This window comes from Saccostrea echinata, unplaced genomic scaffold, assembly GCF_033153115.1.
Source record: "Saccostrea echinata isolate AGI-Se365-2 ecotype Australia unplaced genomic scaffold, CSIRO_AGI_Sech_v1 ptg000062l, whole genome shotgun sequence".
In the NCBI taxonomy this organism is placed as follows: Eukaryota; Metazoa; Mollusca; class Bivalvia; order Ostreida; family Ostreidae; genus Saccostrea; species Saccostrea echinata.
The window spans coordinates 4,119,634-4,145,292 of record NW_026889811.1 but is presented as its reverse complement, the minus strand read 5'-3'; the positions used below and the strand labels follow the sequence as shown (position 1 = coordinate 4,145,292).

The 25,659-nt window shown below is 33.2% G+C and overlaps 2 protein-coding genes across 2 annotated transcripts in view; both read left to right on the top strand.

The window, feature by feature from the left end:
• LOC133175429 (protein unc-93 homolog A-like) overlaps positions 1-24,526 on the top strand; it is a 243,937-nt gene extending 219,411 nt beyond the window's left edge. Inside the window, exon 6 of the mRNA XM_061310536.1 lies at positions 24,513-24,526. The gene's annotated coding sequence lies outside the window, so the exon portion shown is untranslated. The remainder of the gene's footprint in view (positions 1-24,512) is intronic.
• LOC133175430 (G-protein coupled receptor dmsr-1-like) lies at positions 23,569-25,080 on the top strand. The gene has a single exon (XM_061310538.1). It carries the CDS (start codon positions 23,576-23,578, stop codon positions 24,662-24,664), a length of 1,089 nt encoding a protein of 362 aa, XP_061166522.1. The 5' UTR covers positions 23,569-23,575; the 3' UTR covers positions 24,665-25,080.
• Positions 25,081-25,659: the final 579 nt, after the last annotated feature.

The window sequence follows — 25,659 nt, the reverse complement described above, 5'->3', positions numbered from 1 at the left end:
CGATTCAATATACTAATTAACAAGAAATCCGTCTAATATGAAATATTGGAAAATAACTCTTTAAGAAATAACTTAAACAAAAACTTGTGCGTATCGCTGAATGAAAGTATTATGACTCGAAGAATTAAATACTTGTGACACAAATAGGTTAATTAGATTGTTGTGGTGTAAAGCTGTTTGAAATCAGCAAAGTATAGTGGTGGTCGTTACAATGCACACAAAATAAAGGGATTCTCACTTTTGAGCGCCACGAGAGTCTCACTAATACACAGTCGACAGATTTGTCAATCTGCCAAGTATGTATGGGTACATTTGTTCTAGCAAAATATGGTGAATCTGTCCCAAGCTGTGGTGATTGATTTGAAAGTGTTAGTAAAATGCATACTCGCAAATCTAGAGCACGAACACATATTATATTGAACCATTTTCTTTTCATAGCAATGAAATCCTTCAATTTTAAAAATTAATGATTTTTCATTAAAGACATATAGACATTAACATACATCCGTATATTTCAGGAGGAAGAATGAAGTTTCATTGTTTCCTCCATTTCGAACCAACAACAAACGTTGAGATACTTATACATCAAAAACAGAATTTTATCCATTTCACAAAATCAAACGTTTCTGATGTGAATTCCATGTAAACTTCTTAGAGACCATTCTGAAAAAGCTGTCACATTTTCTTTTCATGTGAAAGGACAAGGTATGGTAACGGCCCAATCTGGCCCCTTATTTGATGTAAAAATCAGAACAGAGTTAAAATTGTGATATTCTGTAGTTAAGAACTTAAAATGATGCTTGTTTTAAAACCAGCACTAATTCTGATTCAAAGCTTACACGGAGGCCACAAGAGGGTGCAAAGGTAGGACATTTTCCCGAATTTCCTCAATTCTGGTCAAATTTCGTCAAATTTAAGACACATTTCACTTCGGGAAACATAGAGCACAAGCTTGCCTATCTGAGATTTTTATACATAAGATGCATCTGATACTAGTGTATGAAATATATAAATTTGGTAAATAGGCAAGCTCGTGCTCTATGTTTTCTGAACCAAAATGTGCAGTGAAAACGATGAAAATTTGCATAAAAATGAGAAAATTCGGAAATTGACATATTTTCTGACCTTTCTGTGACCTTTATGTATCCCATAACTTAGAACCAATACTCATTTTGTGGCAGGGGTGACAACAGGTTTTTAACTGATAAATTGTTGCGCCATTCTAAAAGACAACCTGAACCGGGGGCCAAAAAGGGGTCTTAGCCTATCTTGTCCTTTAAGTAGAGGACTTTTAGCGAATTTTAAGCTGAATTCAGTTTACTTGATTGATTGATTGTATGTTGTTTAACGTCCCATTCGAGATTTTTCTTTCATATAGAGATGTTACCGTATACCGGTGAAGGGCTTTAAAATTAGACCTATACTCGGCACTTAGGGCCATTGAGTAGTGAGAGTTCTGTATCGCGCCAACGCCTACCGTGACGCGGGACCTCAGTTCTTGAGGTCTCATCCGAAAGACCCTTGACTTTCACTTTGTTTGGCGAAGGAACAGTTACTAAATATTTTCCGTTTTAGGTTTGCCGCGGCGCGGCGAACACGAATAGAATCCTGACCCCCGATCACGAAGCGAGTGCCCTACCACTAGGCTACAGTGACCGGTCAGTTTACTTGAAGTTTACTTTAAATTTACCTGTAGCACGGATTTACAAAAGTAATAGTTAAGTAAAGTGCATACTTTAATATCTTGATACCCGTATCTACTATAATACCATGGAATTTTCAGCCATGAAACTCTCGACTAGACATTTTTTTGAGAATTAGAACATTAATATCTCTCAAATTTCAAATCAATTATGGTATCTTGGGGAATATTTGAACATGCAAGTCATCCTTTCTTTCAATATCCAAAGATCTCATTTGGGAATTAATATGAATGGAATATAACAGTCTGAATTGAGAAAGAAATTAATTTTCTAGTGAAAACTTTGATACTTTGATTTACTTTAGAAAATTCTCTGATTTACTAGAGTGAACACTTTGTTACTTTAATGTACGGTGGTTTACTGTAATAGTTTTGATAGGGTATCTTTTGCCTTTGTACTGAAGTTCCGATTCATTAAAAAAGTTAAACTTTTATTTCTTGTATAAAGTGAAGACAATAATACAATTACAATTTTTCAAATATATTCTCTTTAATATGCCCTCCATGTCATTTTGGTAAAATCTGATCAGAATAAAATCTTTTACCAACATTAACCATTTCGAAATTTCTCATGTCAATAACAATAGTTTGATTATCAATATCCGTTAATTTCCTCTATCCTTGTTCGTACTAAAAGCGTTCACTGCAATGCTAGGACATAATGCACATTTCTCAAATGATTGAGGCATTTACTTTGCTGGACACTCAAATGTCCATAGGACGTTTTGGATGATACAGACAATTTGTAAGCCATTTTATTATTTTATATATATATATATATATATATTCTACCAAAAGTAATAGTAAGCCTTGATTTGTTAAGTGTGTTTCTTTCAAAAGTGATAATCTATTTATCTTGAAAATTTAATAGAATGCACATTATTATTAATTTAAAAGAATTTATGTACATGTATGTCATGCACCAAAAGCTTTTAAATGTGTTATTAATTATCAGCCATTCAAGTTTTTATGAATTTTACAGACTTAAACATTACCCAGCTTTTACACTGGTGCAGATCTTGTAATTTGGGTAAAATATAAAGCATCTCTGTAAATTGATACAGTATTGGTTTAGTATTTTCCTGTATTCTTTGATAGCTCATAAAAAAATTTCCGATAAACTTTCAATTCATTATCTCATCACAATTATGAAAAGATCTGCTGACACAAAATTGAACTCGTGGTTTCATATATTTTTCAAATATTATCATCTAATTTCATGGAGTCAGGTTGAAAATTTGTATTAAAATCCACTTTTTAAAACCATAATAACATCAAATTATAAACTTCAAAATTCTACAATCTAAAGGTCAAATACTTAATCAAAATTTCAAAATACGAATCTGAAATCTCTCTCCCTCTGTCTCTCTCTCTCTTTCTCTCTCTCTCCTCTGGTTCAATCCTATAATGAAACAATCCTGCACGCCACTACACTATATAACATTTGTCGCAATGAACGCTATAGCCTTTATTACGTGTTTATTTCTAAATTCTTCAGTGCATTCTCTTCTAAGAGACTTTGATAAGGTCGAAATCTTGCTTTTACAACAGCTAGAACTGAATACAGATTTTGTGTGTCTTGTTATGGCTAGGTCTCATAGCGATGTTTCAAAAACTATAGTAGGATGCATACATGTAGTTTGAGTTCTTTCTCTACGGTGTTTATTTCATTTTCTTATCTCAGCACTTTCAATCTAATGTACATACTTTTTTAAACCTGTAATATGTGGTGGGTTTTCCTTGTTTTGGGATTTATTTATATAAACTTATATATCCATTAATAAGACACAAATATTTTAAGCAAGAAAAAGAATAAATTTTAAACGTCTTATTAAAATCACTGCATGAAACATTTCAAAGGTCATCCAATGTGCACACCTCAGATCATACAGGGTCGGAGACAGTGTTTGCAAATTTGTAATTAAAACATGATACAGTTTTTTTTTTAAAGTTTCCTTTTAGAAATTTCGACTTGCTTCAATTGCCTTCGTTTGGATATTTTTAAATTCTTGAAACATATGAAATGTCTCAAGATCCATATTAAATATTTTAAAAATGACCAAATCTTTATAATGATGTAAAATGTGAAAATAACGAACTGTAATCACTCAAACATTCAGTAAATGATAGGAAACGTGAACAAAGTAAGGACTTCTAGGACACACTAGAGGTGGGATCAGGTGCCTACGAGGAGCAAGCATCCCCTAATGGCCGGTCATATCAGCCGTGAGCCCTTCGTATTGAAACGGTGTAATTCGTAGTCAAAATGATATGAAAACAATAACCTAACAATTGGTAGTGAACATTTCAGTCAGAATACGACTGAACGATAGATTGTATTTACAGTCATTATAACAGCCATAAAATTTGCAAAATGCTGACTTTAAACGAGATTAAAAAAAACAAAACAATGTAACATCAACTTATTTTTCAGTAGCCTGGTTCTTTTTAAAATTTGATTGTACATGCCCTTGAGTATCGAATCAGATAGCAGACATAAACACCATATGCAGATAATTGTAGAATATAACGAAATAAATGGTTGACGGTGGAAAGGTGAAGTTTTTCCCAGTTTGTAATAAAGTTTAGTTGTTTCTGAGAACAATCAACAGACGCAGGCTACTGAAAAAATAATTTTGATGCTACACGGTTTTCAACTACCTTGTTTAAAGTAAAAATGTCGCAAATTCTATGATTGGCATGTGTGGCGTGTGTGGCCGGTCGTCGGGGGATGCTTACTCCTCCTAGGCACCTGATCCCACCTATGGAGAGGTCCTTGTCTTTGTTCTGTTCACGATTCGTTACTGGATCTATGAGATTGAGCACTGTTCGTTATCTTCATCTTTTTCACTGTTAGTGGGTCTTAAACGTCTATAGTTAGCTAAATATCGAAGAACAATGCAGATTTGGCAGACTCTGTGGTTCCCTTTATCTCGAGTTTATTTAATTTCTTAATAAACATGAGGTTCAATGTCTGAGATGCTATTTATAAATTCACCCTACACTGTAATTAAATTTCTGCTCCAAATCTCAAGAGTTATGTCAGCAAAGTACAATACATTAAATAAAAAAATGAACTTCAATTGAGTACTTCCTTATCCGTATTAATAAAAGCGTTACAACTTATAATTTTCCTCATTGACAACATCAATCAAACTGCTACTTTCCTATAGAGCATCTCTCAGGCATAGCCCATTACCATCGTGTCATATTCACTGTGAATAAATTACATGATTAATTCACAACCATCTATTGTCTTTGAGTTTTTGTCTGAAACATAGATTGAACAATCCAGGCATAAATTCATGAAAGTAATAGGCTGCACATGAATAAATAATTTTCACTGGATGCCTTAGTAGGTAATGAAGAAACTGAAAATTAATCAAATGCAATTTTTTACACAGGAAATAACGATGACAAATATTGTAAAAAACTGATTTTAATTTTCCTTTAATGCATCTGACTTGTAATAGATATATTGTGATCTTCCAGGCAACTGCAACACCAACATGAGGAATACGTTGTAATCGCAAAATTGCTGTAAATGTGTTTGGATAATCCGTTTACATGTACTTGATCATTCAGAACAGAGGGTTAATTTACCGCTATGTAACAGATCGAAATATAACGTTTTCTCCTCCTAGGTGATCTCACTCTGGTATTTCTAGGGGTCCATATTTCTGCAATGTTAAAAAATTCGTACTGCTTATAGAATTTATGGGATTGAGGACTATTTTTCATTTTTTAAAATTAGATCTTTCCCTCAAAACAATCGGGAGAAAAGTCAGTAAAGTCCCCCCCCCCCCCCTTCACAACCACTATCGGAAACAGAGTTTTAGAGTTTGTCATATTATTGGACTTGTTAATTTTTTTTTTAGTCACGAAGAAAATTAAAAACATGTAATCTGTTCTAATAACCTTGGGAATTAATAATCTGTCCTATACTGGCAAGGACAGACAAACATCGGGCAATGGCTAACTGAAGGACAGACGGAGGCCTGGCAAAATGATCCATAAGTGTTCTGCTTTGAAGTACATAATACTTATTAATTAAAACACTACAGGCATTCAGGATAACACTCGACAAAGTTCTCGCAATATTTGCACTTAATAATGGCGTGATAGAAGATCGCGTAATCTATAAAACGTTTTCAATATTTAAATATTGCCTTAAAGTTTTATTGCAATCTGTACATTGGAATATTAACAGTATCGAAGAATGGGGTAATTTTTTTTTCGCAAAGGTTGATGATCATGCAAGTATTATTACATACTAACATCAGCACAGAAACCGTCATCCTAACATAAATCAAATTGAATCAGATTCCTTATATTAACACTAGAAACATCTACAGCAGTAATTGTTTTTATCACGGTCTCTCTCCCTGTTCCCAATCGAGAGATCTAATTTAATTGTTAACCACGCCTAGCTATAGACGTCATCTAATCTTATTATGTAGAAATCATTCCAAATTTTACTGACAGAGTAATCAATGACAAAATACTCGCAAAGGTAAATGTATTTCTGTACAGATACAATGTTTTGATTCCATAAATGGCTCGAGTTGTCGAGGTCGTCCGTTAACTGCATTTGGATTAACATCTATTGCCTTTTTCCTCATGAGTACCGAAGTTTTCAAAAATTTTCAGTTATCAAAATCAACATATTAAAGTGAATAGGGTAAAAAAAAACACCTAATACCATATTAGGAACATTTCACTTTGTTTAACCAGTTTACCTTTGGGAAAAAAATAAACTAATAAAATTAAGTATTCATAGATATTCTTAAATTCTACTAAGCAAGTTCTTCACCATAGGCTGAGAATCCATTACTTTTGGCTGTGATTACCATCGCTCTGCTTTATAAGGATGCTACGTCACTTTTCTGTCCCGACAGATTTTAATAAAAGTTCCCCAATCACGAATAACTACTTATCTGACACAAGGATTATACCGACGATATTCTAATATTAATCTGGAAAAGTAATAATAACTGCGTGTTTCGTCTCAATGACTACCGCGATATGACACAAATTCTTCTGTTTTTAATCCATCATAAAAATTGACGGATTTCCATCTAAAAATACTGCGCCATTCTAAATGTATACTATTATCATTCTCATCATCAGCTCGCTTAATTTTGATTAACAAAAGATCAATGAGAAATCGTGTTGACTCTCTAAAATAAACGACAAATTTCGTGTTCTTAAATAAGGGGGTGTCTTAATGCGAAAAATGTTTTCTTCGAGTGTTGAATGATTTTTTTTTTTTTTTTTTTTTTTTTTTTTTTTTTTTTTGCATCAATGTCTTAAAAATTTATAAACAAATATAATAATTCAAAGATTAAGCTTCTCAAATATTTCGGTGATTCAGAAACGTCATGTATCAACGTAATCAGATTTACAGGTTATAGAAAAATGAATTTTTCTCAGTCTTAGGAAAGGTCATATTTACCAACAAGACGGTAGGAAAACCTTCCAAAGTATTCAATCTTGAAGTGAATTATTCGTTCTTAAGAAGACATTGTAAAGGCAATGCTTTAATGAAAAAAAAAAAAAAAACAGATTAAAAATAGATGCATCAATGAATTTGGTTTCTGTATTTACACGTAGCCTAAGTGCCCCTATTCTAACGAGGTCAAACAGTGAGTAGTGGTTTGTGTTCTTGATATTTTGATTCTATGCAAATAAAGATAATAATACGGTATAATCTGCATGCAGTTGAGGCTAAGTTATCCCTATCTAAGACATTCAATCGACAAAAACGGTTTTGCAGTCTGACCATACATTCTCAAGAGAAAACATTGTTAAGACGCAATCTTGATGTGAGCTCAGCTTTTCCCATTGGGCGCTCTTATTGGGAAAATAATCCAAGAAAACAAATGAAATGAGACTTACGATATCTTCACTATTATATGGAATTATAAAAATGCAATATTTAATTTTTTTGCTGAGCTTTTAACAACTATAATTCATTGTTTATTTAAGTTCAGTCACGATTTGGCCCTGACTTGTTCTTGAAACTGTCACTTTTAAATCAAAATATTTAAAATATTACCATAATATTAGTTTTGCCCTTTGATAAAATATTCATACTAAACGATGTAAATTTTCCGCAAGATGTTTTCAAAGACAACAAGCATTCTGAGAGTATTGCATTAGCAATACTAGTCCCCTACCGGCAAGTGTAATCTGGTTCCGTTCCCGTTAAGAATTGAAAATGCCATAATTCCGTCAAAAATTAATGAAGCGGGACGAAATGCAAACTTGATCTATAACTAATCAAGGTAAAGCCACATACCAAAAATCAGCTCAATATCTACAAGCGTTTAGAAGAAAATTGCGGAAAACCCGTAAAAATTGAAAAGGCCGTAATTCCGTCAAAAATCAATGAAGCGGAACGAAATGCAAACTTGATCTGTAACTCATCAAGATACACTCACCTACCAAAAATCAGCTCAATATCTGCAAGCGTTTAGGAAAAAAGTGCGGAAAACCAAGTGGGACAGACTGACAGACAGACAGAGGGACAGACAGACGGACAGACAGACAGACAGACGGACGGACAGACGGACGGACAGACTCAGAGGAAACCTATAGTCCCCTCCGGTTTCACCGGTAGGGGACTAATAAGGTACATTCTGTAATTAGTCCCCTACCGGTGAAACCGGAGGGGACTATAGGTTTCCTCTGAGTCTGTCTGTCCGTCTGTCTGTCTGTCTGTCTGTCTGTCAGTCTGTCACACTTGGTTTTCCGCACTTTTTTTCTAAACGCTTGCAGATATTAAGCTGATTTTTGGAATGTGGGTGTATCTTGATGAGTTACAGTTCAAGTTTGCATTTCGTTCCGCTTCATTGATTTTTGACGGAATTATGACCTTTTCCAATTTTTCAGGGTTTTCCGCAATTTTTATTATTTTCATAATTTTTTGACAGAATTATGGCATTTTCAATTTTTAAAGGAAACCAGATTACACTTGCCGGTAGGGGACTAGTATTGCTAATGCAATACTCTCAGAATGCTTGTTTTAACTAGTCACAAACAAAGTAGTATTTTATGTAATTTTAACTAGACACATACAAAGCAAGACTTTCTTTAACTGTGCTAGTCATAGACATCTGTCTGTAATTTTAACTAGTCACATACAAAGTAGTACTTCCTGTAATTCTAACTAGGCATAGACAATGTAGTACTTTCTGTAATTTTAATTAGTCACATACAAAATAGTACTTTCTTTTAATAGTCATAGACAATGTAGAACTGTCTGTAATTTTAGCTAGTCACATACGAAGTAGTACTTCTGTAATATTAACTAGTCATAGACAATGTAGTACTTTCTGTAATCTTAACTAGTCACATACAAAGCGGTACTTTCTTTAACTGTACTAGTCATTAAAAATGAAGTACTGTGTGTAATTTTAGCTAGTCACTAAAAGTAGTACTTTCTGTAATTTTAACTAGTCATAGACAATGTAGTACCTCCTTTAATTTTAACCAGTCAAACAAAGTTGTACTTTCTGTAATTTTCACTAGTCACAAACAAAATAGAATTTTGGGTAAACAAAATGATTGAATGATTTGAGAAACATGATGTGTAATAAAAAAAAATACTTTCCACAAAGTTTTACTAAATAAGTCGATGTAATTGCAAAACAATTAAGCAAGATCTGCAATTATGACAATGATTTTATTCTCATAAATATACAAACATACATTGTAGAGAGGAGGTAGGATAAGATACAAACACAAGAAAAAGAATATAATACATTTATAATAAATGGTACAAAATATCATGTTAAGATTCAAATCAATTATTTCCATCTATAATTTGTTTAACAGTCAACAAAAATTTGTATAATTTTTTCAATATTGAACAGTTTGATGTTGAAAATAGTTGTTTAAATTTCTCTATATTTGGTCTGCATGTGAGATATTTTGAAATATATTTTAACCTAGCCTCTTTAATTTCTTTTCGTGTGCATTCAAAAACATAATGAAATTCATCACCAGTCTTAATAAGATCACATAAAGTACAAATCCTTTGTTCTCTTGGGAGACCATTCCCTCTCCCAGTTTCAATAGGGAGTTTAAAATTGTTACATCTAAATTAACATAGCAAAGTTTTCGAGGCATATTAACAAGATATCTTTCTGGTTCAAGTATTTCTTTATAAATTCGATAATTAACACCCTTGGATGAGTTATAAACATTACTTTTCCAGTTTTGGATATTTTGGTCAACAAGTATTCTTTTTACTTCATTTTTAACCCATGCTACACTGTACATCTGCTGTGTTGTCCATAAATAAGATAATCCACATTCATCTAAAATATTTTTAACATAGTTGGCCCAAGACAAATTATGTCTTGATGCCAGTGCACATATTTTTGTAGCAAATTTATCCATCGTTTGTGAAAAATGAAGTTTTGCCCAAAAAGTAATCATTCTCACCTTAATATTAATGATAAGTGGGAATCGGCCAAGTTCCCCATATACCATGAAGTTTGGCATTTTAGTGTTCAAACCTAGGATATATTTACAATATTTTAAGTGAAGTTTTTCAATCAAATTATTTTTTGTAAATCCCCATACTTCACATCCACATAACAAAACTGGTTGAACAATTCTATCAAACATATCTATCTGACAATCCATAGAAAGATTATGTTGTTTACACTTTGATATCACTCCGTACATAGCTTTAACAGATTTATTGTATTGTTCTTTCATATTTTGATTAAAAGATCCTGATTTAGAAAAATACATTCCTAAATACTTATAACTGTCAACGATCTCTAGACTTAAACCATTATAAGTAAAATATAAATCCTGTGTTTTTCGGCCTCTTCCAAAAATCATTATTTTTGTCTTGTCAACATTCACTTTTAACCGCCATCTTATACAATATTCATGAAAACAATTCAACATATTTTGTAGTGACTCAGGGTTTTCAGCAAATAAAACAGTGTCATCAGCATACAACAGAGCAAAAAGCTTGATATATACATGAAGTTCATTCTCAATCATTTCAGATAGTTTCTCCAGACCAGTTATATTATTCATGGTGAAGAATGATTCTAAATCATTTAAATAGAGAGAAAACAGAAAAGGGGATAAATTTTCACCCTGTCTTAGCTGACAAGGGAAGGTGTCAGATATTATACCATTTACTTTCAGTTTTGCCTTGATACCTTCATACATTAAGAATTCAGCCTATTCATGAATATTGATGAAGGAAGTGCGTAAACAGTATATAGACACGCATGTCCGCGGGAAATCATAGACAACGAGGTACGTTGCATTTTGACTACTATTTTGAATAAAAGTTAATATCTGTCATTACAGAATAGATGGTTAATAATGGTTGTTTTCAAAGATAAGTATCTTTAAACATAAAACGTATGCCATCCATGTCAAAAGCTATTTCGTATACCAAACGACCTACCTCGTTTTCTTGACGCCATTTTTGTTTATCAATCTAAAAGTAGCGACGGTGTAACATGATGCATGAATTTAAATATAGCATTACTTTCCTAGTAGGATAATAAATAATTATAATTTGAGATCTTTATAATGCGTTCATTTCCAATTGTGTAATTTACAATAATTTCGTAACTTTATTTGGTAAACAAAATAAATAAACTTCCAACTTTGTTTTTAACTGATGCAAGTTATAGCGTGTATATCTTTAAATGGTCAAAACAAAGAAGTACTCTCTTAAATTTTATCTAGTCACAGACAATGTAGTACTTTCTGTAATTTTAACTAGTCATGAAGTAGTGCTTTGTGTAATTCCAACTAGACACAAAGTAGTATTTTCTGTAGTTTTAACTAGTCACAGATTATCGTACTTTTTTAAAATTTAAGCTAGTCATAGACTTTTTGTAATTTTAACTAGTCACAGAAAATATAGTACTTTCTGTAATTTTAACTAGTCACATAAAAAATGTAGTTTGTAATTTTAACTAGTGTGTGTTGTTTTACGTCCCGTTCGAAAATTTTTCACTCATAGAGTGACGTCACCATATACCGATGAAGCGCTTCAAATTTTGACCTTTACTGGGCCCTTAGGGACATTGAGCAGTGAGGGTTCTCTATCGTACCAAAGCCTACCGTGACAGGGGCCTCCATTTTTAAGGTCTCACCCGAAGGACCTGCAACTTTCACTTCAAAGTGTTGAGCGCTTGGCGAAGGAACAGTTGCTACCTATTTTTTTTTTATCTACTTAGGTCAGTCGCGGCCGTGATTCGAACACACGACCTTCAAATCATGCAGCGAGCAATTTTAACTAGTCACATAAAAATGTGGTACTTTCTGTAAATTTAACTAGTCACAAAAAGTAGTACTTTCTGTAATTTTGACTAGTCATACTTTCTGTAATTTTGACTACTCACATAAAAATGTAGTATTTTCTGTTATTTTAACTAGTCACATAAAAAATAAAATGCTTTCCCTAATTTAAACTAGTCAAAGAAAATGTTTCTGTAATTCCCAAACCATTGGTGATGCCTGTAGTAAATGCAACATGTACAACTCTTGTTTTGATCTGGAAGATTGGGCAAGAGACATTGTTGGGTTCCGCCAAAAACATGCATCATTTGTTCCTTACTGATAACTCTCTCTCTCTCTCTCTCTCTCTCTCTCTCCGTGCGTGTGTTTCTGTGTGTGGAAACTTTACATCAGCAATTGATATGTTAACTGATGAAAACTAGACTACATGATTCAACTTTGAACATATATTTTACATTTTTATTTTAAGTAACGTGCAGTAGGCCTATTCATATTTATTGAAGGTCATCGTAAAATAAACTATATACTTTTAAACCGAAATAGTACAACACAATCGCATCCAGATTGCATGATTTACATTGTAAAGATACGGTCTCTAATCCTAGTGAGAATAAGTGAAATAGCCTGGGTGCCTATGAACTGAGTATTTTTAGACCAGAGTTTTTCATTCACATTGTCAAACAACGTATGGCTTTGTTTGTCCTTTTTTTCCTCGACCATATTTGATATGACAAAGAACATTGATGTTCCGGAGCAATTTCCTCATTCATCCGTTATTCGATCCTTTTCTTTTCTTTAAACAGAACACAATTCAGAGAACAAAGTTAAAGCTATCATCTGTCATAGCCAGTGGTAAGGAGATGGTGATTTCTATAGTCGTCAGAGATCAAACAGGTTGACGACCCCTAAAGATTAAAGAACAGAAGTTGAGACTAGTATCTTGATATCTGGTTCATTAATGAGTGCGATGAATGTGAACAGCTGATATTTCCTGTCTGTCCATCAAGAGACGTCTTTTTATAAGGTTGTAGATAATCATGATAGCATCTTCATTAGATCGTGTATATATATATATATATATATATATATATATATATATATATATATATATATATATATATATATATATATATATATATGACCAACGGCACGAGTAATAAAAATTGTAAATTTTACGGAACGCTCTGTCCCTTCTTCGGAATAAAGAAAAGGTAATAAAAAGTCTTGAAAAAATTCAGTTGAAAACAAAATGAAAAAAAAAACCATCTAGACTACAGCTACGCCACTAAACCCTATTTATTTACAGTTTTACATTTTGAGTTTTGATGTGGAAAACAAATAACTATACAAGGTCAAGGATTGACTTTTATATAAAGCCTAAAAATGACCAACGACACGAACAATTAAAAATTGTCATATTTTCGGGACGCCATGTCCCTTCCTCAGGACAAAGAAAAAAGTTAAGATGCCATAAAAACAGAGGAAACAGAGAAGAAAAAAAACAACAAGCACTACAACTAAACTACCAGTAGTAGTTAAGTAGTTTCATGTAGTGCTAGTTGTTTATTTTTTATTTTTTTTTTATAGTTTCTTAACTTTTTTTCTTTGGCCTGAGGAAGGGAAAGTGCGTTCCGAAAATTAGCTAATTTATAAATTTTGTGTGTACGTAATACGGATCTCGGTCACAAAATGTGAAACATTTCGGCAAAAGGCGTTGACCATTTGCTTAACAGCGCTTGTTGTATGTGTGATAGAGAGAGAGAGAGAGAATTAAATGTGAAAATTAGTTAAGCTCTCAGAGAAATTACACACTTGTCAAATGGAAAGTGAAACGATTTTATTTGGATACGTCCTCCTTGTTTTCAAGAGAATTCTCCTGATGCAGTCTCAGACGGATTATTGAATTTCTTCCGATAAGATTCTCTTTCATACACCAGGAATTTATCACCGTCAACAGAAATATGGAGTGAAGGACTCAAATTGTTTGGGAGATTAGATTATCCAGGATATTTTTTCCATCGAATTTCCGTCAGAGGGAACCTTGGAACACGCTTTTAAGTTCGGAATTAACTGCGCTACAATAATTAAAGTTAAGTACAAAGCGTCCTAGGTCGTCAGCATTTCAACTTAAATCACTTTGCCCTGGTTACTGTAATCTACTTGAAAAGAAAGATTTTATATATATATATATATATATAGAGAGAGAGAGAGAGAGAGAGAGAGAGAGAGAGAGTTAAACTTCGTTATCTCGAAGTTGATAGGACTGTTGATGAACTTCGAGATATCCGGGGGTTCGGCATATCGAGGGTTATAATTCTAATGAACTTAAAATAAACTTACTGCAGTGAACATGTACTTAATAGTAAAAACATGTCAAATTCCTTCTTGTTTGAAATTCTGTGTATGATTTCTTTAATATACACGTACATGTATTTAGCAATGAGAAGATGTTTACATCCTCTTTATAATTCACAAAATAAAAACTTTCTATAACATACACAGAAGTATAATCCTTCTACCAACCCGGCAAGTCAACCGCTAGCATAGTTTCCCATGTACATATATATATATATATATATATATCCCTTCAAAGAACTCACCCTTGACCTAGATACACTTTTTTAGAAGGTCAATCCATTTCTGGAAACATTTTTGATATTCCTCAATAGGGACACCCATCATATACTCATAAATTGCAGACCCAAGGGCATTTCGTGATTTGTATTTTTTTCTAGATTAGGTGGAATTTAAGTTTGGGGAACAGAAAGAAGTAGCACGGGGCTAAATCTGGAGAAAACGGGGGAGGGGGGTTAGGACAGTAACTTTTTTCCGCCTCCAAATACTCGGTCACAATGCGTGCAAGCGCATTGTCGTGCAAAATTCAGAGATACATGTGTACTTCATACTTATTTTGGGGCGATGACTTTCGTAATATTTCTTCAGTTTTTTAATAACAACATTTTTGTAGGAGTTACCTGTGGGCTGTGACTGTTTTGTCCTTTGGCACAGGAATTTGCATGACAGGGCCTTTATTGTCAAAGAAAATAACATATAAAATCTTCACGGTTCGTAATCTTTGAGCAATACTAGAATGTTTTGCATTCTTTGATGCCCAGATTCTGTTAGAACTCTTACGTTTTGGCTCAAAGAGTATACCCAGGCCCCAGGATCATGAAACAGCTTAAGTCAAAATCTTTATGTTGTACAAAAATGCTGTAGATGTCAAACAGAGCAAAATTAAAATATTTTACAATACTGCTTTACAAAAGTGTTGTTAACTGCAAATTTTAAGATTAATTCAATAATTAATAAACAATTTACAGACCATTGAAAATTTGACTTAAGTCTAAGTTGGTTTCATGATCCTAAGGCCAGGTCTCATCACCAGTAACTAAATCATCAAAAGTCTTTTTGGCAAATTTTGGATACAATTTTAATAGTTTCTTTTAGGGATGTCAATTTTGTCAATAATTCATATTCGAATATTCAATGAAAGTATTCGAATATATTCGAATATTCGATAAAATTAATAAAATCTGTTTTACTCAAATATGCATCATCCTACTTTCATGAAAGATTTAGCGTAGGTATTCTTATATTGAAAGTAAAATTTTATAAAGACTTTTGTAGGTGTACAATAAGAAATTCCATTTGATATTTGTCAATGTTTGGTTTTAATAATTGAATGAAATGTAGAAAAGTATAATTTTAACAAATGATACAAGTGTATTTATAGTAGCTCCAACTGAGGAACCAATCGTCTTACCAAAGGCAATATCGTCGTAACGGTATACTGTTCAGATTTCAATACGTGTAATAAATTACAATTATCTGCCTTATAAGAGATATGATAATAATCTTTGATATAATGTTTTAAAATATAAACAAATATTTTCGGAGACAATTTTCCTAGGTAATTAACCAATTTCCCGATACTGAATATAAAATTCAGGATTATGTACAACCCTAGATAATCAAGTAATTTACACATTTCTTCTGAAATTGAGCCCTTCACATTAATTACAGACTAATTCTATCGAACATTCATTCAACGATCAATTAAATTTATTTTGATAAGTATACTCTTAATGCCTTTTAGACATTCTAAGAAGGTATTCATTTTGTTGTCCTCGATTCTTATCTTACTAATAAAAACTATAAAAGTAATTTTTGTATCATACATAAAGCATTATTGTACAATTTTTAAAAATCTTACTCAAAACAAAATACATACGAGTTAGTAGATTTATAAGGAAGTAGTGAAAGAAATCATGCATGTGATAGAAATTGATCGCTAGTAAATTAAACAGAGATAAATCCAGCACTGTTCTAATCAAAAAAAATTAATTACAGTACTTGTTTTTATGAAATCTGAAAACACCGAATATTGGAATCTTAAATTCATATTCGAATATCAACTCATCGAATGAATATTCGAATATTCGTTGCCATCCCTAGTTTCTTGGTTGTTTTACTTGAAAAAGACGTGAATGGTAATCTAACAACCAAGCTTTATGATAAACATGATGTCTTTAACTTTTCAATCGTCAACTTCCCTTACTTATGCAGCAATATACCTTCATCACCTGCAAACAGGGTTTATATCTCTCAGTTGATTCGATACAATTTCTAAAACGAGGTAAGTTATTGACAAACAAGTTGATAAAACAGGAGTATCAGCAGTCTCGTTTAAAGTCATCATTTCGTAAGTTCCATGGTCGATACAGTGACCTTGTCAGCAAATTTATACAAATTATCATTGAGTCAAATGCTGACTGACGTTTTTCATACTAATTGTTAGGCCATTATTTACTGAATTGTCGACGGATTTTTCCGTTATTTCCCGATCATGACAAGGAGCACGCGGCGGGTGTGACCGGTCGGCAGGGGATGCTGTTTTAGAGGTCCGTGTTTGCTCTACTCCTATTTTGTATTGTTTAATGGACTTTTGAGCTCGATCACTGTTCGTTATATCCATATATTTCATTTCTTTGCATTTTCAATACGGACTCTCTTTTGTTTATCGCTAAGCAAATGAGGTATCCACCAAGCGTTTATCATTCTAAGCTTTAGATTTTTTTCAAAATACTTTGAACACGTGCTAACGACAAGTTTGTCATCCAAGCCAATTGTCTTACGGTATATCTTGCGTCTTTCTGTAAGATTTGGTGGATTTTTACGATGTTATTATTGGTTGTAGCTGTTGCAGGGCGACCTTGGCGAGCATCATCTTTAAGGTGTTCGTAACCTGTTTTAAATTAAGCAACCCACCTACAAACAGACCTGTGAGACATTTGACCATTCCCATCGATATCACAGACGTCACGAAGAATAACTACGGGTTTAATGCCATGTAAGGACCTACCTCTTTTATAGGCCCTAATTTCAAGTGCATTGTTTGCTCTTTTAGAGTCATTTTGAGCATAGTACATTTTGTAGCTAAGTCAGTGAAATTGAAAACAGAAAATTTTCTTCAGCTATGGTTGAGTGATCAATCAAACGTGTTAATGTGGTTTCAGTAAGATATTTAAACGATTTTTACGCAAAAAATGTAATGACATTATTTTTTGAACAGTCCGCTACTTGTAGGATATATATACGGTGCTCTCTCTCTCTCTCTCTCTCTCTCTCTCTCTCTGTATATATACATACATGCAAGGATAAGTTCGATATACGGATTCCAAAAAACTCTTTTTTATTAGACTTGTTAAATGACATGAAAAGTTTACAAGAACTTAACGTAGTAAGCAGATGTCCAAAGATAGGGCTAACTTTCTCAATTATACAATGATTCGTCGAATATGTTACTTTAAAAGGGGTAACATACAATACATATGATAAAAAGCAACGGATCCTCTACCAAAACAGTCTTAAAACTTCTGATCGATCCCCCCTTCCCAAGAAAATTTACTGATAGGCACAAGTGCTTTGTTTCTCAATGTAATATAGGGTACATTTTTAGTATAAATTAGTCCCTAACTCTGTTTGGCTGTGTGAATGTTATGGATATTGTCTGAACAATTCCTTAGAAAACTTTGGATTTCATATTTTTTTCTTGGATTTCTGATGACTTTATAGTAAACTATTTCTGACGACTATACTCTGGTTATAATCAAGCAAAATCAACATCAAGGGTTGAGTTTTGTGACAGAAAAACATTAGGAAGTAAAAGAAAAAAATAAAAGGTTGTTTGTGTACAGAGAATGTGTGAAGGCCCTGCTACGCATGAACATCGCTTTGGGAAGGTGTAAAATTCATGTCCCCTGTGTGTGGATGCGTTTAAAGACGGTCGTAAAAACATGAAGATGGTGATTACTTGCAAACATGATAAATTGCTGGCTTTTGTCTAGAGCATGAACATACTTCATAGATACCATGTTAATATAGGATATATCGGATTTAGTATAACCGTACAATATTCATTCTCTCTCTCTCTCTCTCTCTCTCTCTCTATATATATATATATATATATATTAAAGACATATATAAGATTTCTACATTCTAGAGAAAAAAAACCCAGCAAAATATGCATACTACAAATGAGATGGATAAGGAATCCACACTGAAAGAAAGATTTAAGTATCTCATGGTTTAAAAAATTACCGCAAAAGTTTCACAATACATCAGTAAAACAAGGTTATGATCACTTGCCTTTCTACTTCAGTAATGTTAATTATTAGCGTTTACGGTTTAAACTAATTACCATAATTAACAATAACACACATAATTAACAATAACGATACAGTTTATAACCCCAGCAGGTAACCCTTAGGAATGATGCTTATATCTTGAAGATAATAAAAACATTATTTTCAAGCTTTCCAGTAATGAATTGATAAAGAACAGTGATCAAGCTCAAAATCCTAATGCTTTCATGCTCACATACCAACTAAAACTAGGCAGAAAATGATCAGTTCCTTGTGTGCAATACATAAGAAATTCAACTGAAGATTGCATTACAGAATAAATAATTCTTCAAATTGTTAATAGTCATAGAAAATAAAATCAATGGTATTTTCATAAAAGAATTCTTTTACGTTTTCAAAACATATATTTTTAATTTTTTTTTTACGATCACTTTGACTGATTTGTAATGAAAATGATTGTTTTAAGATTTTAATGTAGATTTCTATTTTTACCTGCCTTATTTTCTTGTTAAGGTTGGACAGGTTTTTTTTTTTTTTTTGATTATGGCATGCTGGAAACAAAGCTTTGGTATAAAATTTCTCGAAAAAATTTTGTTTGCAGTTTTTATACCGATATTATACATTAAACAAGAGTTATAGCATGCACCACGTGTATTGAATGAATTAAACCATGCAATGCCCACCATGCAGGCTTTATAATGTATGCCGTAAAGTAAGGAGACATAGGGTTCCACCAAAAAGATTCAATAAAACATCAAATAAGAAACACGAAAAATAATTACCAAACAGGTTGTTTGATATTTTTAATGATGGAAATGTAATTCTAAAATTTCAATAAATGCTTACCAATAAATTTCGCGATCAAAGCTGCATGGGATTCTCAAACCATGCACGACTAATCTTAAGACACAGTTTCAGTAGCTATCACTTCAACATAAACTTTAAAGTACACACTTTTAAACATTAAAAAATACGAAAAGAATATGATAACTATTGCATCACCATCCTAAACGAATGACAATTCGAGAAATGAATAGATATATTAGACAGACAAATAAGAAACTCTTGTAGAAAAACGATAGAAATTATCAGGAGTAAAGGGTTTAATGTCTCTTTTTAGTGACATCCATTTCAATTTCCTATCAAGCTACAATATGACCCTTATTTTATTTTTTATTTCTCACTAATTTCTTTCTATCTTTTATAGTTGTAATATGCATATATGTTCACGCTTATTTAATTATCATGAAACTCGCTCTTCCTCAAATGCAAATATCTTGTCCCACAATACGGGGCGCCATAACACTTTCTTGTCTTGCACTTATTTAATAAGTGAGAATGGAATCTCATGTAGCACCCTTTATTGCATTATTGAGGAATGTTTAATCACTTGAGAAAATTGAGTCAATCTTTAGTTGGCAACTTGCACTCCACAGAGAGAAGGAATTGAAATTGAAATTTGACCATTTCCAGCTGATAATACTTTAAGTTATAGAACTTTCGAACTTTCAGTTGTATTTTTTTAAAGAGAATATTAATCTCAAAATTGAAAACAACCACAAGGCACAATTAAAATTACGTACTAACATCTTCGCAGTAAGATTTTCATGTAAAAGACATACTGTGTATATCATAAAATGGTGCATTAAAAACTTCAAAGTGTCATGAAACAGTGTATGATTAGTCCTATATAAAGTCATGAAAAACCTATTGAGACTTTTTAACCTAATATCTGTTTACAGAGTTCAGAAAAATGCATGTCGATATATTTTATACATCTTCTTTTAAACACGTTTTTCAGCTGTGGGATTAAACCGAATTTGACTTTATTAGAACAGTTCTAACAACTCGTGACGGGAGTTGCAAAGCGCAAGATACCTAATCGACGGACCATATTCTCTGTATTATTCTGTTTAGTTTTTTTTTTTAAATATGGGGGATTGATTATTCTAATATTGAAGAAAAATCAAAACCGACCCATTTCAAAAATGCCCCTTTTTAGAATGCTACAGTTGTGGCGGTATCTTGAATTGATCAAGGCACGTGAGACTGAACTTTGCTCTGAAGAAATTTTTTCTAACTTTGGGGGGGGGGGGGCATAGATGGATAAAAAAATTTTAGGACAATCGAAAAAAGACATCTCAAATTATCCATGAACCAAAAACAAAACATGACGTTGGTTCACTCATCAATCTGTTGCATTTACTTCACTTATAATAGGTGGTTAAAATTATCATACACTACAGCAACAGAATATTTTAATGCTTATTGCTTTTCGTGTTGTTGTCGCTTTTGTCGTTGAAGCAGTTCAAATGTAACTTGTTGATAAACAGGAGAGTTGAGGCAATAGGAGAATTCATTTCAAATAACAATGCATCTCGGTTTTTTCCCCAGATTTATGAGTTACTGTGTAATTGTTTCCATAGTGCCTATTCGTCTGTGATATTTTCTCTTTTAATAAGAATAATGCGGCACATTAATTCCGAGTTATCTAACCTAAACCTTTTAAGAGAGGAAAGGGTTTTATATGTTTCCTTAGAAACATCAAACTTAATGGATACAATGTTTACAAAAAATGCATATTTCTTTACTAAATGTAATGCATTTAATGTGCATTAACACAGAAAAATGAACAACGAGGTTTGCTTTAATTTAAAAAAGATATAAAAGGCATTTAATGGAAGAAAGAATCATCGAAGAATTTTCAATACAGATAGAGTCAGAGATTATCTAAACCGAAAAAAGTTGTGTATATTTCGGAGCAAAATATTTATATTTTCCTTATGAAAAAAATTTAAGATAACGAACAGTAATCGATCGTTAAAGTAAAACCTACAAACAATACACATCTGTGCAGAGGGCATTACCCTGGAAATTCTAGAGATGGGATCGGGTGCCTAGAAGGAGTGAGCATCCCCTGTCGACCAGTCACACCCGCCGGGGGCCCTATGTAATGATCAGGTGAATGGCCTTAAAATAAAGGAAAGATGACTATGGAAAAGCTGGAGTCATCTTATTTGTCATAAAGTTTATTTGTTAGTTGACCCTTATCGACATCCAAATATGAAACAAATGTGGCAGACTCTGTGGTGTCTTTTATTTTGAGTTCACTGGGATATACCGACTTGATACATGAATGGATGTTACGATCATGAATTAATGAAATATGAAGATAAGGAACAGTAATCAAGCTCGAAAGTCCATTGAAACAATACAAATTTGGAACAGAGCAAACACGGACGACCTCTAATACATCAGAGGTGAGATCGATTTGAAAATAGTGGCCTAACCAATTAGTATGAAAAACGTCAGTCAACATTGGACTTAATGATAGATTGTATTTGCAGATAAGGTCACTGTACGACAATAGAATTTGCCATGTGTTGACTTTTAACGGGACTGTTGATATTCTTGTTTCATCAACTTATTGTCGACAGTTTGCTTCGCTTTAAAAATTGTTAGCACGTAGAGCATGTTTGAATCAACTGGCTCGTATCGAATCAACTCCATATGCAGGTGATAATGGTATATTTCTACACAGATAAGGGGAGTCTGCGATAGAAAAGTTGAAGTCATCACGTTTTCCATAAAGTTTTGTCGTCAAGTAACCATTAACGTCTCTTCCAGACTCTCAGGACCTATGGGAATACTCTTTTAGACTGAGACTCTGTAGCTACTTAAAGTATGAAATATTTGGTGTATGGTAATGCTAATTCCAAATCAAACCTCAGATGTGGACCTTAGCTTTACGTCGTCATTTAGCTAATGTTCATTTCAAGAAATTTGCCGTATTATTCTAAAACGAATAGTTTTTTGTTTTTATTCTATAGATGTTATCTAAAATACTTAAAATTGTTGAGTCCAAATCATTCTCTCAATTTATTCTTACCCTCAGGAATAGTCATGTACAGAATATTTATTATTAAGCCCTTGTCTCTTTTACTTTTAAAAATAAGGCCTTATCCTACCTGCTCATTGAACACTGTTTTGTAAATGACAGTTCCGGTAAATAAAAAGGACCCAAAGAGGACGCAAAGACAAAAGATAAATCATCAATCGATCTCGTGTTTTGATGAACTCTTGTAAGTCCTTTCCCTTTTAATTAAGAAATAAAGTCCGCGTTTTCGTGAATGTTGCAGGATAACCTCCGAGATCGAGAGATGTTGTTTGAAAAATAAAAGCCGAGACTTTTATATTTCAAACAACATTTCTCTACCTCGGAGGTTATCCTTCATCATTCACTAAAAAAAATACTTTATTTCTATTCTACTAACAGCTCTAAAATAAGACTGATTGTTTCCTCTATAGAGAAACGAATAAGGTCACCTAAAATAACAAAATCGGTTGTCTACTTCATTGACTTTATCAGTAAATTCACGTGTCAAATTCAAAGTGTAAAAGCTGTGGGGAGTCCGTGGAACAACCCAACTTAGCTATAAAAACCGACATTTATCAGTTGTTTTATCCAATACACACTCTTTAGACTGCGGAAGACGACACATCGATACGGTCTAAATACGTATTAGATTCTGCAGTGAAATATTCATTTCAACTGTACAGGTTTGGTATAGTTAAAACAACTATAATTCGCGTCATCTTTTATTCACGATTTGGCAGTTTGAAATCCATCCGCGACGATTAATTTTTCGAGACATACGAAACATTCTCTACAAATGCAAATCAAAATAAATGGTTCGCGGCGATAAATATTCGCGAGTTATAGAAGGTCGCGAGACTCGCGGTTATTTATCGCACGCGAATAAAAGTTGGTTAACAGAATGATTTGCTGATCTGATAATATTTTGATGACGTTCGTGATTTACTGAAGAATAATGTAAGCGGCATTTCTTTGATCTCGGCAATAACTGTAGTAGAAAGTGTGTTATACACTTTTAAAACCTTTTTTTCTTCTTGCAGTTATTCCAAAGGGAAAAGAATGGAAATGAATTTGACAAACCAGACCAACAATGGAGAAGGACAATGTGACAATCCTGTGGGTCTTTACGCTTATGCTTGTTTTTACTACGGGGTTCATGATTATCTAAGTGTGATTTTGTGTTGCTTTGGTATACCTGCAAACATTGTCAACATTGTCATCCTGACGCGAAAAACAATGAGGACTCCTATCAACATAATATTAACTGGAATAGCCGTTTCCGACATGCTTACAATGTTATCCTACCTTCTGTACGCTATTCACTTCCGGGTCATGTATGGACTTGATGATGACAGACCTGGTAAAAACACCTATGGATGGACTTTGTTCCTTGTCGTCCACATATGTCTCACAATCACGACGTACACCATTTCCATTTGGCTCGGAGTGTGTATGTCAATTGTTAGATATGTATACATCTCTTCACTGGGTACACGAAAACCTGGTGCAGATGAGCGAAGATCGTGTATTCTTGTCACCATTGTGTTCACACTTTCAATAATTGCGTATATTCCAAAATATGTAACTACAAAGATTGTAAATGTAAACTCGACAGAAGTTTATAGGCTTCAAAGTTTTGAGATTCAATCACCAAATCTTTCGCCATTACAAACCGCTTTTGTTTGGATATTCCTTGTGGTTGGAAAATGGATTCCTTGTCTTTTGATAATCGTGTTCGGTATTCTATTAGTTTGTACCTTGCACAAAAGCAAGAAAAGGACTGAAAAGCTGAAAGGTGCTCAAACCAAAGCGAGGCTGAAGCAGCACACGAGAACGACCGCCATGTTGTTAGTTATAATTCTTATGTACATTATATCTGAACTTCCCCAAACGATTGTTTTAGTCATAAGTTATGTCAACAAAGACTATTTGGACTACATTTTGTTGGGAGATACAATCGACATGATATGTTTGATAAATAATTCAGTGAATATAGTCCTTTATTGTGCGATGAGCAAACAGTTTCGAGATATGCTATGGTCGAGTTTGTGTTGTGTTTTCCGGCTCTCCGACCCAAGGAGATACACGACAGTTCAGACAACCGTCACACATACATGTCCGACAAAGAATGTCTGCTACGAGCCCTAGTTAGTTTTTCAATCTGGGCATTAAATTCTGGCTGTTGTGTATGAATGGCGTCATATTTCTCTCTCTCTCTCTCTCTCTCTCTCTCTCTCTCTCTCTCTCTCAAATTGCAGACATATATTTGATAACATTAGTCGTTTCAAAATTTTGTTTATTCTGTTCTTTATGAATGTATAAAGATAACTCAGGGACGTAGTCGTATGCTGGAAATTTTATATCCTTATTATTGAACTGCAGTGTATTTTCAAATTATGCAAAATATTGATTTCAAAGTAGAATTTCAAAATTTCTTACCTTTACTCATGGATTCCGACAAAAACGAAAAGAATATTTTGTGTAGGAGAAAATAATTCCTATCATTGGAATAAGAATGGTAAGAATTTTTATTTTATGTATTTTATGCGTTAGGTCCTGGTATTTCTGAGAATTCAATGTTTTAAATGTTTTAAATTTAAAATGAATTCAACTGGGTTTTTAGGTCACCTGAGTCACTCAGGTGACCTATTGCTATCTGTTTTCGTCCGTCGTCATCCGTCGTGCGTCGTGTGTTAACATTTGAACATTTTCAGCTTCTTCTCTGAAACCGCTGAATCAATTTCAGCCAATTTTAGCATATGGCATCTATGTGTGAAGGGGAACAAAATTTGTGAATATCATGATCCCTGCCCCCCTGGGGCCTGAGGGATGGGGCTAAAACCACCAAAATTAATGCAATCTTTAAAAATCTTCTTCTTTACTCCTGGACATCAAGCAGTCAAACTGTTGGCATGATTGTAATAAGCATTGAGCCCTCTACCAAAATTGTGAAATTCATGGCCCCAGGGTCAGGAGTTCTGGTGCTAGGGTGGGGCTATATAGATCATATAGTGAAAGTGCATTATTTCTTTGAAAATCTTCTTCTCTACTCCTGGGTATTATTGAAACAAATTAAATACATAGTTATGATAAGCAAGAGTGACTCTACCAAAATTGTGAAATTCATGGCCCCAGGGTCAGGG

Bases quoted from the DNA above. Each gene is read 5' to 3' on its own strand.
- LOC133175430 (XM_061310538.1), top strand. From the start codon at position 23,576: ATGGAAATGAATTTGACAAACCAGACCAACAATGGAGAAGGACAATGT.